At 46.0% G+C, this 13,351-nt stretch overlaps 1 protein-coding gene across 1 annotated transcript in view; it reads left to right on the forward strand.

The window, feature by feature from the left end:
• Window positions 1–11,719: 11,719 nt before the first annotated feature.
• The window catches only part of UMODL1 (uromodulin like 1), a gene marked incomplete at its 5' end in the record, with an annotated part of 55,026 nt that continues 53,394 nt past the window's right edge, over window positions 11,720–13,351 (forward strand). The window contains 2 exon segments of the mRNA XM_080938339.1: window positions 11,720–11,798; window positions 13,107–13,349. Of these exon segments, the coding sequence (XP_080794465.1) occupies window positions 11,720–11,798; window positions 13,107–13,349 (322 nt within the window).

The raw sequence follows: 13,351 nt of genomic DNA on the forward strand, positions 1-13,351 counted from the left end.
CCAGGGGTGGTGGCCACCATCTGTAATCCAGAACCCTGTGAGGATAACGTAAGAGGATTACCTAGTGTGGGCTAGATTAAGACCTAGTGTGACAGCTGGTATGTGCTTGGCCCAGAGAGTGGCACTATTTGGAGGTGTGGCCTTGTTGGAGTAGGTGTGCCACTGTGGGCGTGGGCTTTAAGACCCTTACCCTAGCTGCCTGGAAGTCAATAGTCTGCTAGTAGCCTTCAGATGAAGATGTAGAACTTTCAGTTCCTGCACCATGCCTGCCTGGATGCTGCCACATTCCTGCCTTGATGATAATGGACTGAACCTCTGAACCTGTAAGCCAGCCCCAGTTAAATGTTGTCCTTGTAAGAGTTGCCTCGGTCATGGTGTCTGTTCACAACAGTAAAACCTTAACTAAGACACCTGGTCTCTACAGAACAAAACAAATCCCATAGAATTGGAGATGCTGAAGTGTCTTAGTTGTCCATGGGATTTCCTGGGAAGCCACTGGCCATACTGGTGCAGGAGAGCAGGTATGCTATCTCTACTCTCCTCTTTTTTTTCAAGGTCCTTTCCCAGATCCATCCTCAGCTCAGAAATGAGCCACCTGAGTTGGCCTCTTCTTCCTCTATGTCCCTATTCATGGGGAAGTACCAGACCCTGGTGGCACACCCTGCTCTCCTTCTTCCTGTAGACCCTTTCCATTTTCCCATTCTACCCCATCCCCATTGCTAAGGATCACCTCCCAATACTTAGAGGCATATTCTATGTGGAAACCCCAGCAGCCACTCCTGGAAGGCTCTCAAAAGCATTTTCTACCAGGTAACCCCACAGCCACCACACTCTCCTGGAAACCAGAGAAGGAAACAGAGGCCAATGAATGGAAATCCATCCAAACAACATCAGTACCTAGAATGACAATCATCCGAACTCAGATGCCTAGATGTCAGAATGAAAACGGGATCATTATTAGCCATGGCAATGCGTCCCTTCTAGAGCCCAGAAACCCTACCACAGTAGGTCCTGAGACATGCTGTATACCTCTGGCACAAGGCAAGGCCTTCAAAATAGTCTTTAGGAAAAGGAGCCAAGAGATGAGAGAGAGAATCTCAGGTATTGAGGACAAGATAGAAGAAATGGACATCTCATTCAAAGGAAATGTTAAGTCTTAAAAAAAAAAATCCAGGCACAGAACATCCAGGACACTATGAAAAGACCAAACCTATGACTAATAGGAAGAGAGGAAGGTGAAGAAACCCAGGTCAAAGGCACAGAAAACATTTTCCACAAAAGCATAGAAGAAAATGTCAAAACACTAAATGTACAGAACAAAGCTCAGACATTAAAAGCAGCGAGGGAAAAAGACCAAATAACATATAAGGGCAGACCTATTAGGTTAACACCTGACTTTTCAACAGAGGCTCTAAAAGCCAGAAGGGGCTGGACAGGTGTTCCATAAACTCTAAAGAGGGGACAGGTGCCAGCCCAGATTACTATACTCAGCAAAATTTACTGTCACTGTAAAGAAAGATGTTCCATGATAAAACCAAATTCAGGCAGTACCCATCCACCTATGGAAGGTGCTAGAAGGAAGACTCCAACCTGAAGGTGTCAGCCACAGCCTAGAAAACACAAAGAATAAATCATATCAGACCAGCAAATCAAAAGAGGTGGGGAAATCCACAGTATAGCAAAATAATGGGAACCAGGAAACACTGTTCACTGGTTAACTCAGCACAGATGGTCTCAGCACCCCCCCCAAGGGGGGAGGAACACAGACTAACAGAGTGGACGTGAAAACAGGATCTGGCTTTCTGTTGCATCTAGAAACACACCTTTTCATCAAGGATAGACAGGGCCTCGGGGTAAAAGCTTGGAGAGACACATTCCAAGAAAATGGACCCAAGAAACAATGGACCAAGAGACAGTGCATCCACTTCAATATCTGACAAAATAAATTTTAAGCCAATCCAATTCAAAGGGATAGAAAAGAACACTATATATTCATCAAAGGAAAAATCCACCAGGAGGATATTACAATTCTTACCATTTATACAACAGACACAGGGTCCCCAAGTTCATAAAAGAAACACTATTGCAGCTTAGGTCACATATTGACGCTCATCCATTGATGGGGTGGTGATTTCAACACCCCACACTTACCAATAGACAGATCACCCAGACAAAACCTAAACAGAGAAACACTGTAGCCAACTGATGTCATAAACCAAATGGACCTAATGTATATTCACAGAGCATTTCACCCAACCACAAAGGAATATGCTTTCTTTTCTGCACCTCGTGGAACTTTCTCCAAAATCGACCACATACTTGGACACAAAGCGAGTCTCAATAGATACAAGAAAATTAAAACTATGCACTGCATCTTACCTGACTACTATCGTGGATTAAAGTTAGATGTTAATAAAGACCGAACAATAGAAAGTTTACGAACTCTTGGAAACTGAGCAACTCATTACAGGATTTTAAAAAGGGGGGTCAAGATAGAAGTTACAAACTTTCTAGAATTGAGCTAAAATTAAAACACAATATACCAAACTTACAGAAAACAGTAGCATCAGTTTTAACAGACAAGTTCATCGAATTGAGTGTATTCTGAAAGGTCATTTATATGACCCCATTATAGGGTTATGACCCACAGTCTCAGAGCTGGGTCTGACAAAACCACACATCAAGATCTATCCCAGATGGTCTGGAAAGAGTGTGAAGTCTGTGGTTCAAGTCAATACATCTTAACCACTGGGGGTGAGGAAAGGACCTGATTCCCTTGCTTCTCTTTGTTGTTCCAGCTATATGGTCCTTCTGTTTGTGGAAGACGAGAATCTGGAGGACCCCAGCTACTCAGGGGGCCAAGGCGTGGGGACCCCGGTGTGGTCAAGGCATGCTTGAGCTCGGGAACAAAATCCAAGGCCATCCTAGGTAACTTAGTAAGACTTCATCTCACAGGAAGGTCAAAGAGGGCTCCTGGTACCCTCTATAGCTGGTTAAGTGGTTAGAGTGCTTTCCTGGGATGTAGGAAGTTCTAGACTAAGTTCCTGCTACCAAGAACAAACAAACAAACAAACAAACAAAGCTAACCCTTTCACCTGTACCCCATGCACGATGCTCCCCCACCCCAACCCTGCCACACTTCTGAAAAAGTCATGTCAGTTTTTTGGTCCGCATCACTGCAACATCTGCCCTAGTACCTTTCCCTCTTCTCTCTTTATTAGTTGTCTTTTTATTCAGGCTACCTGCTTTGTTTCCCGTCACTGGGTTCCTGTCCAGGTTTCTGAACGCCGGGTCAAAACTTTTCTCCATAGTGTTTTTGTTGATCCTTTGGGAATGTCACATTATGAACCCCCAAGCACACTCCCTTCACAGTCCTCCCGTGTCTGTGGATTTAGTCCTCCCCCACCCACACCCCTGCCAGACACTGCCAGCATGGTCACTACATGTCCCCAGGCACCACAATAACCCTGGGTGACAGCACAGGCCATTCCCGTCAAGGGACTAGCATCACCATGGCCTCGGATGGCAAAGCAGGACACTAAGATCATGATAGCCTCCCGGAAGCAGCCTAGCTGAGGGGCGTCAACACGGACCATGCACATTAGCATGTGTTGGTTCACTGTAGCATTGGAAGCATCCCAGACAGCTTTGCATGCAAATATTCATCAAATTAATAGTTGATCTGGTTGGCTTCTGACACACCAGAAATACTGGACCACTGCTGGGGCTCCTGCTGATTGACAGAGTCAGGATGATGTAGCAGCTAGGCAGAGAGGGTCCGGGTGCTGCTTCTGAGTGAGCTCCTGGCTGCTGGGCACCTCGCTGCCCTGGATATTTGCCACCCCAGGCTCACCAGGCTCCACTCTCCTGCTTGGCAGCTGTAGACAGTTGCCCTGCACTTTCCCAGGGCAAGCAGCTCGGACCTCTTCCACAGCCACTCCGTGCTGGGTGCTTGCTGAAGGGCCTAGGACCAGCCCGTTCCAATTATGACATGTTTCCACGGGAGCTCAAGGCCACCACAAGCCACCCTGTCCTCTGTGGTGGCAGATTGGCTCACCAGGCGACGGTCGAGCTTGTAGGTTGGGGGTTGAATGGCTCACCCGCTTGCTCGCTCTGTCTCCTAGTAGAGCAAGTAGCACAGGTCGACGCCATGGTGGCTCCATGGCTGGTGAGCCTACATGGTTTAGACTCCCGTTTGCTCAGCCACACACCTCTCTATCGCCGGTGCTGGCAGACCCGGGAATCCTCAGCAAGGACTTTTGCCCAACTGCTCGCTGAGACGTGGTAGCCGAGGACATAGATTCATCATTCCCCACGTGGGGCTCGGTTCCACCGTCTTTCAGTCCGATTTGGTGAGTCCACACCTTAAAAGCATCTTCCCATAAGACTGCCCCCTCCCCATCTATTGCGCGCCCTGCAAACTCCTTTTCTGTGACCGCGTCACCCTTCGCGGGTCTCGCAGACTCTGCGGAGCTCTGCAGTGGGTGCCGGCGGCTGCTGCCAACTTTATTTTCTACATTCAGTTTATTTTTGACTATGAAGGTAGCTGCGTGTCTGTGGGAGTGGGGTATATGCACGCAAATGGCCGTGGCAGAGGCCAGAAGCGCCTGTTGGATTGCTTGGAGCTGGACATACAACGTGGTGCGGGTGTGAGCATCCTGGTTCGGGTGTGAGCATCCTGGTGCAGGTGTGAGCATCCTGGTGCAGGTGTGAGCATCCTGGTGCAGGTGTGAGCATCCTGGTGCAGGTGCTGGAAACTGAATTCAGGACCTCTGAAGAAAGCACACATGCTCTGTGATTACTAAATCATGAGCCGATTTCTGCCTTACTCTCCAAGCTGGGGCCACCAGCCTAGCTTCCTCTATGATGATATTTGGTATCCCCTGAACCTTTGTGACAAGGATGTAGAAGCAGTTAAAGGTTTTGAGATCGGTGCTTGAGGATTGGGTGCGAAGGGCAGGTTAGATTACAAAGAAGCATAGGGCATATTGGGGCTGGGTAGATGTATTTATTTTTTATTGTAAATATGGGTTTTATTATTAATTATTTATTGCATTTAGCACAATTCATCAAATTGTGACAATATATCATAGCATGTTGTTACAGATCAATGAAGCTTCAAAAATATAAAGAAAGGTAATATATATACATATATAATTAAGCTTATTCACTTACGCTCGTAACGAGACCATGGGGAAACAGTCACCCTCAGTAGTCCTGGTAGAAGTGCAAACCGGCATAGTCTCTCTCAGAAGAAATCAGGCAGTAACACAAATGGCAAATATCTTTAGTCTCTGGCCACTTTCAAGAATCTGAGCTGAAAGCCAAAGATGTAGTCTACCTGCCCAGCCTGAGTGAGGCCCTGGGTTCAATTCCTAGTGTGTGTGTGTGTGTGTGTGTGTGTGAGAGAGAGAGAGAGAGAGAGAGAGAGAGAGAGAGAGAGAGAGAGAGAGAGAATACATGGCAAACACACACAGAAACAGAAATGATGCCTGTAGAAAAGTGTTCATCAATTTGTCACTTGTGAGAGCAAAGGAATAAATCAATTAAATCACCATCCAGGAAAGGACGGCTGCTAAGCTCTATGCAGTGGAAGAGAGATGAGAACGCTACGGCGAGGCTCCCAGGGATGGCAGCTCAGCAGCTAAGAGCAAATCCCGCTCTTACAGATGACCCAAGTTCAGTTCCGAGCACCCTCGTCTGTCTCAGGGGATCCGACACACTCTCCTAGTCTCTACGGGCACTGTGCTCATGTGAGCATAGCCTCACACACAGACACACGTGATTACAAATTAAACAAGCCTTTGGGAAGCACTGCCCACCAAGTGCGCTGTCGAGTAGAAATACACGATGGAACGCTGAGAACATCCCATTCCTGCAAATGGTGCATATCTGGATCAGGGCAGAGGCTGCTTCCGGTACACAAACGTGCAAACCTTCATTGCACTGTGTGTTCCAGATAAAGGAATGAGAAGAGCCAGGGAAATGCAAACAGTAGGTATCTGGGCTATGGAAAGGAAGGAACTTATGAGATAAAAACTATGAGAGTCAGATAAAAAGTTTCCTGAAGAACATTACCAGCTCACAGACTCATGTACTAATAATGACATATGTGTAAATATATGTTTATGCATGTGTATTATTTGTATGCTTGTATCTATATGTGTATAAGTATGATTATGAATCTACATGTATATGAATATGTGAACTCAGGTGTATACTTGAGTGTAAACATAGGTATATTTATGTGTGTATGTATATGTATGTGTTTATGTGTATACACATGCATGTTTACATGCATGCACACATATATATTTAATGTGTATATGCATTGTATATTTATGTGTGTTCATGTGCGTATTTATGTACACATGTACAGGTGTGTTTACATGTATGTATTTGTGTGTATATGTGTATGTTTGTGTACATGTGTGTATTTATGTGCATATACATGTATGATTGTGTATACATGTGTACAATGTGTATGTTTATGTGTATATGTACATGGGAATATGTTATGTACACATGTATGTTTGTAGGAGCCATGGAGGTCCTTTTGTTCATAAAGAAGTGCTAAGGTAGCATGAAATATTAAACACACAGGTTTGTTCCTTCAAAGGGAGGGATGCATGACCTGTTAGCTGTACAGTAGGCTGGGCGTAGATGGGATTAATCGTCTGATGACCGTCGCACTATCTGTGTGTTGGGAGGCGACCTTAGCAGATGGTTCCTCCCCAGACCCTTTTCTCAGTAAATCCATACAACCCACATTGTTGAATATGTCACATGTACTTCACAAAGTTTCGATGTCGTCACGTTCGATCTTTGCTTGGCTTCCTTTTTTTTCTCAAGGAGATTGATGTAAACCTTGTCCATGCACACTCGATCAGGTTCCTTATCACCAGGAGAGTTTTCACCAGACTTCAAATTCTCCACCAGCCTCCCCACTTGAAATTTCCCAAGCAATGTCCCTTCGGTTTCTTACAGAACTGTGGGGGCCATGTCATCTGGGGATGCTTTCATCTGCCCATCACTATTACAGGTTTGGCTCCACCCTTTAAGTTGCTTCCCGGAGACTCTGGGCTAAATTCTATAAGAATCATAAGACCTGAAGCCGAGAGAGTTATGAGTTTATTAAATAAAGCAGCTCATAGAATTCATCCCTTACTGCCTTATCAATTATTTACCCTGCCTTCCTACTCACCGCCGACCGAATCGCACATCAACAAGGTAATGGTACCAGAGAAATTTATGCCTGTCGTAATTCTCTGTAACAACCTGTAACTTCTTATTTACAAGAAATTATACACTTGCTAATGACGGGAGGGACACGTCTTAACTTACTGGTAAGAAGCCTATGGAAACCACTGTGCCTCTAAATAAAATGCAGGTTGGTTATTTGGTCCACACTGGTAGTAATTGGAAGGTAGCAATTGCGTGTTACCTGAGATCTATGGATAATCATTATCCTAAAAATTCATTTTCAAGGTTTTTTAAGGCTACCTCTGGATATTACCTAAATTACATCTAAAAACCCTACAGAGATGGCTTTTAATGCTTTTTACTCTCGGCTCTTCAAAGGACAATACACTTCCACATCATCCACAGAAACGATTGAATTTACCCCCCAGCTGCACAACTCCACAGTCCGAACTCAAGGTAACCAATCAGCTTTTATTGGATGTTTATCAACCACTGACTATTTTAACTGACTGCATATTGTGCTCAAACTGTTTCTCTTTTAGAAACTGCAAGACTTAACCCCAAGCCAACGACTAATGTTACTTCACAATTACTTCTCTCACTTCAGAGGCCTGTACGACAATGAACTCAACCTTTTTTCATAACGCATACTTCCGCTGGTTCTGATTTGCCAGGTCCCTTACCATCCACTAAGCTTAAAACACTCAAAAAAAAAAAAAAAAAAAAAAAAAAAAAAAAAAAAAAGTCAACTTTTTGGTTTTTCTTTTACACCACTGCCCTCTAGTGGCGGAATTAGTCCTCGCAGGTTAAAATCTAATGCTACTGGGCAGATGCTACTCATACCTGAAGATTTGGATGTGTTAAGAATGTCCATGTAATGTAATGGTTGATACTTTTCCTATTGTGGTTGTTGCTTCTGCTCAGGTGTGAAACAACCCTGGGTTCCACGAATCATTTATTATACACCTTCTCCTTTCTAGGATTCCCATTATAACTAAAAATCTATAATGGTCTTGCTTGCAGTAGAAAACGCTTCAAGGAAATTTGCAAATTCTGGAATATTGATCATATTACTGGGATTCCCTTAAAATCCACAGAATCAAACTATTGTGTGATGATATCATTACTTAAATGTCAACATTATATGTAGTATTTAATAGTGTGTATTATTATTTATATACTATATATAATACATGCTGTATTTGTTATTTATAAGTGTATGTAATATGTACAGTATTTATTATTTGTATAATGTATATATTATTGTGTGTGTTTATTATTAATGTATACAATATTTTAAAGTTTATATACAGTATATACAGTTTGGATTCCGTGCAGAATCCAGACACCCTTTGTCAGAGGGGATAAAGGGCTCGCCTTTAACAGGAGACAGCATGCTGTTGTTTTGCTGTGCTAAAGATTCTTTTTATGACCAGCCCCAGGAATTACAAGTCCCCGGACTACAGAGAGGTCTCAAAGATGCCCTACGTGATATGGTGGCAAAAATACTAGCAGAAATCAACCAAGAGATGGGCAGATTAAGAACCAGGGCTTTACAAAAGGCTGGTTTTACTCTAGATTATTGCTCCAGCATAATCTTGGTTGTCAATGTCATAGGACACTTTAACCAGTCATATTTATCTCATACAATCAGCGGTCAAATTAAATGATGTACATGAAGAGATAAGCAAAAATCTCTCACGACCTTAGAGTGTCCACCATAGTTAACACGGCTTTCCCCTTTCCTTGGCCCTTTGTTAGTGTACTGGCTGGTTTTGTGTTAACTTGACACAAGCTGGAGTTATCAGGGAGAAAGGAGCCTCAGTTGAAGAAATGCCTCCATGAGATCCAGCTGTAAGGCATTTTCTCAACTAGTGATCAAGGGGGAAGGGCCCAGCCCATTGTGGGTGGTGCCATCCCTGGGCTGGTAGACCTGGGTTCTATAAGAAAGCAGGCTGAGCAAGCCAGGGGAAGCAAGCCAGTAAGTAACATCCCTCCATGGCCTCTGCATCAGCTCCTGCTTCCTGACCTGCTTGAGTTCTAGTCCTGACTTCCTTTGATGATGAATAGCAATGTAGAAGTGTAAGCTGAATAAACCCTTTCCTCCCCAACTTGCTTCTTGGTCATGATGTTTGTTTGTGTGGGAATAGAACCCTGACTAAGACAGTTGGCTATTCTTCCTGCGCTATGCCCGACTATATTATTTAGACCCGCCTTAGACGCAGTGCATTCAACATTGGGCTCCGTTGTTGCCACAACTTTCTCTTTAAAAAGTAAACTCGGGGGAGATGTAGGATGCATGGGAATCCTTATGTTCTCGAGCATTAGGAGAACCTGGAATGCTAAATCCACAGGTTGGTGCCTTCAGAGAAAAGGTGCATAGCCTGCCATCCACCCGGAAGGCTGGGGGAGCATGGGATAAATAACCAGGTGACCTTTGAACTATCACTGTGGCTAAGACCACACTGATTGACCAAGCCAGCTCAGTCAGTCAAACGGGCCTCAAGGGAGGGAGTGAGAATTGAAAAAGAGAGAAAAAAAAAAAAAACCAATAAGACAAAATTATAACATGACTCCAGCCAGTGCTGAGGCTGAAACAGCTTTATTCTTTCCCAGTCTGCTTTTATATCATTCAGGGTACATCCAAAACAAAACAAAAAACAAAACAAAAAAACACAGTCAGTGCTTAGATCAAAGACGAAGTCATCGTCATCGAGCAAAGTAGTAAACAAGGAGATCACACAAGGTGGTAATCAAACAAAGCAGTAACCAAACGAAACAATCACACGAGGTAACAAGTAAAGAGATCACATAAGGCAGTAAGTAATTCAGCAAAGGAGTAAACAAAGCCCCCTGGTTACTGTTTCTAATCTTATCTGAGTCTACTTCCTTGTCAGAGCCCAGTGACAAATGCCAAATTCCTAGAAGCAGCTCCAAAGGCTCTCCACACTGGACCCTCCGCACACCGTTGACATGAGCTTGCTTTCCTCCATCTGCAGGTCTCATTTTTGTAGAATGCATCAAATGTAGTAATGTCTAATCTTGATTTAGATTGCTTTGTAGTTTATTTCGGATACAGAAGTGAACTGTGCTTAAATAGGCCTAAAGTAAACCGCTCAGGGTCAGACTCCCGAAGTTTGAACCAACACCACCCACTTAGGTTGAACCGAATTACCTTCTTGCCTCCTGCAGATAGTCACTCTGCTGGCCATGGTGGCCACAAGGATCCTCTCCCCCAGCCACCACCCCTGCACACATATATTCATGTGTGTGTACATGTTTTTGTATATGCACATGTATCTATATGTGTGCACATTTATATATGTGTACACAAGCGTATTTATGTGAACATGTGTGTGTATGTATGTGAGTATGCAAGTGTGCAAATGTATATCTTTATGTATAGGTGCATGTTTATGTGCATGTTTGTATATTATGTGTGTACATGCGTACTTAGGTGTATATTTATATGTGTGTTTCTCTGATAGGCTTTTATGTAGCACAGGCTAGCCTTGAGCATCTTGAGTAGCACCTCAGACCCCTTTTCTTCCATCTCCTAAGTCCTGGGGTAATAGGCATGCGCTGCCAACCTGGTTTCTGCAGTACTGGAGAGTGAACCCCGGTGAGCATTCTACCAACTGAGCCACAGCCACAGAAACTTTAAAAGTCCCTTTTCTGCATAACACAGTAAGACTTGAAATACAGACTACATCCTCAACATCTCTACCAACCCTCGGGACAGTTCTCCCTTCTACCATTCCTGGGTGCGTTTGAGTCCACCTAGCCCCACGGCGGCACCTTGGTACAGGGAAATTGTGGGAGGTTTTGTTCTGGCCTCTCATCGCTGAGTTTTACCCTCCGCCTGACATGGCGCACAAGATGCTCTCCCATCCCTGGCTTGCCTACTCAAACCCTCAGCTGTTCATTTAGTACTTTCTCCATTTTGAACCCCGATGGGTACAGGGAGTCTCTGTGAGCGCAGCATTTCCAGGCCCAGTTAGGGCTGTGCGGAGCTGACGAACTTGGCTGTGACCTCTGACCTCTATTGTCGAGTGGTACGAAGGCTCTCTTCTGGAGCCGATGGGACACTTTGATGTGGGTCTGTCTTCTCCTGCCAGCTAGGGGCAGCTGGGTAATGGAATACTTTGTGTCCGATGTGGAGAGTCAGATTTGGGTCTGAAATGCATTTTCTACGTCCAAACAAGATGAGGCCTACTGATGTGGCCGAAGCTGCTAACTGCTCACCTTTCCTAAAAGATCCCATCTGCTCAGAGCAAGAATAGGCTTTGACATGCAGGTGCCCCCAGGGAAACAGCCTTGCCGGTGGCTGGCGTTAATGAGCAGGCATAAGGGACAGGTCCCCATGAGTGCTCCACTGAAGTCACTGCCACTAGCAACAGCACAGGGGACAGAAGGGCCTTTTCTCTAGGCTGGGGCAGCTCAGTGTCCTCTGAACCTGGCTTAGGACTCAGGTCGCAGCACTTGAGGTCCCGAGCCCTGCCTGCACCACCACGAGATGATGTCCAGGACCCTGAGGCTGGCCCTCCTGGCCTTGGCCTGCGCTGTGGACCTGAGTCAGGCCAGTGGCTTTACAGGTGAGGAGGAATCTAGGGGTGAGGCCTGAGAAGGGACTTCTAGGAGTGGGTTTCAAAAGGACAGTACCTGCTGGGACCCTGGCCGACCGAGCATCTTCTTTGAGAGAGACATCGCGACTTGGGCTGCCACGCCGTCTGTAACAATAGCAACAGGCTACAGGCGGAGCACGGGGTGCACTTTCAGAATGAGGGCTTCCTCAGTGGGCGTGTGCTTCCAGTGTCTGGGGTCTATGGGGTTGAGAAGCAGATTTTTTGAGACGGGAGTGGGTCCTGAAGTACCACATTTCTGAGAGGAATCGATTGTACAAAATGAGCTCTTAGGTACGCAGCATGAAGGTCTGGTTTACGGATCAGGGGAGGGCAGCGGGGTGGCTTACACTTCAGGGTGGCTCGGACTCACCCTCAGCCACATGTTCTCAAATACAGAGTTACAGGGGGGTGCAGCAAGGGGGCTGGCCAAGCAAGGGGGAAGCTCCACAACTCACAAAGTTGTTTAACAAAAACACATTACGCAGCTCAGGGTACCCGGCATGCAGGAGCCCTGGCTTCTATCCCCAGAATCGCCAAACCAAACCAGCATACCCGACCGGACCACTGTATTCCAGAAACCCCAGACTTCAAGGAATTGTGATTGCAAACCTTCTGAGTCCTTCCCCACCTTAACACTCCTTCTGACTTGGTTGGGCACTTGGTCCATTTTGTTTCTGAGGTCACCTCCATTTTCGAGCCAGGCCCATGTTATCTTCTGCATAGAGGAGGATTTTTACTGTACTTGGGATTTTGTTTTGTGCTCTGTGTGTGGGCTCCTAGAACCTGTGCCCTTCATTTATCATTGGCATCCTGACGTCCCAGCTGAGGCTAAATTGGAAGAATCCCCATCAACTCCAGTTGACGCCTGCAGGGTACCCCGACTTTGACTTGCTCAGTACAGTCAAGCTGCTACTCTCTGCCACCCCTCACCTGGGTCACCCCTGAGATCTTGGCCTCCGGCCACATTTGCGTCCTGACATCCTCTCCAGAATAGTCTGTGACCACTTTCAGTGAGGAGTTGTAGGTTTTCCAAAGGCCAGGCCCCATGGGAAGAGGGGTGACCGGGCTATAGCTGCCCCCTGTCCTTGGAGGTGGCTGCAGAGCCCAGGAAGGGGCTTCCTCTGGGGACAAGGTGGGACTCTGTGGTGTCTGCCTGGGAGGAGTCAGCAATGCTTCTTCTCCAACAGTGGCAATGGTCACCATGCCATCCCCACCTGTGGGGACCTGTCACTTTCCCACCTTGGCCTGCTAACATACCCTCCACGATCTCCTTTGCAGAAAACGGCCTCTCGCTGCTGAGTTACCAACTGTGCCACTACGCAGTAACCCGAAGTGTCCAGAAGCTGCAGGCGGTGCAGACCTCCCACACAGCCTACGTGCGCTGTGGAGGATGGATCCCCTGGAAAAAGTGCCCCAAGACCATGTACCGGACCCAGTACCTGGTAACGGACGTCCCTGAGTCCAGGAATGTCACCGACTGCTGTGCTGGTTTTGAGCAGCTTGGCCTCTACTGTGTTCTGTGT

Source organism: Micromys minutus, assembly GCF_963924665.1.
Source record: "Micromys minutus genome assembly, chromosome: 25".
In the NCBI taxonomy this organism is placed as follows: Eukaryota; Metazoa; Chordata; class Mammalia; order Rodentia; family Muridae; genus Micromys; species Micromys minutus.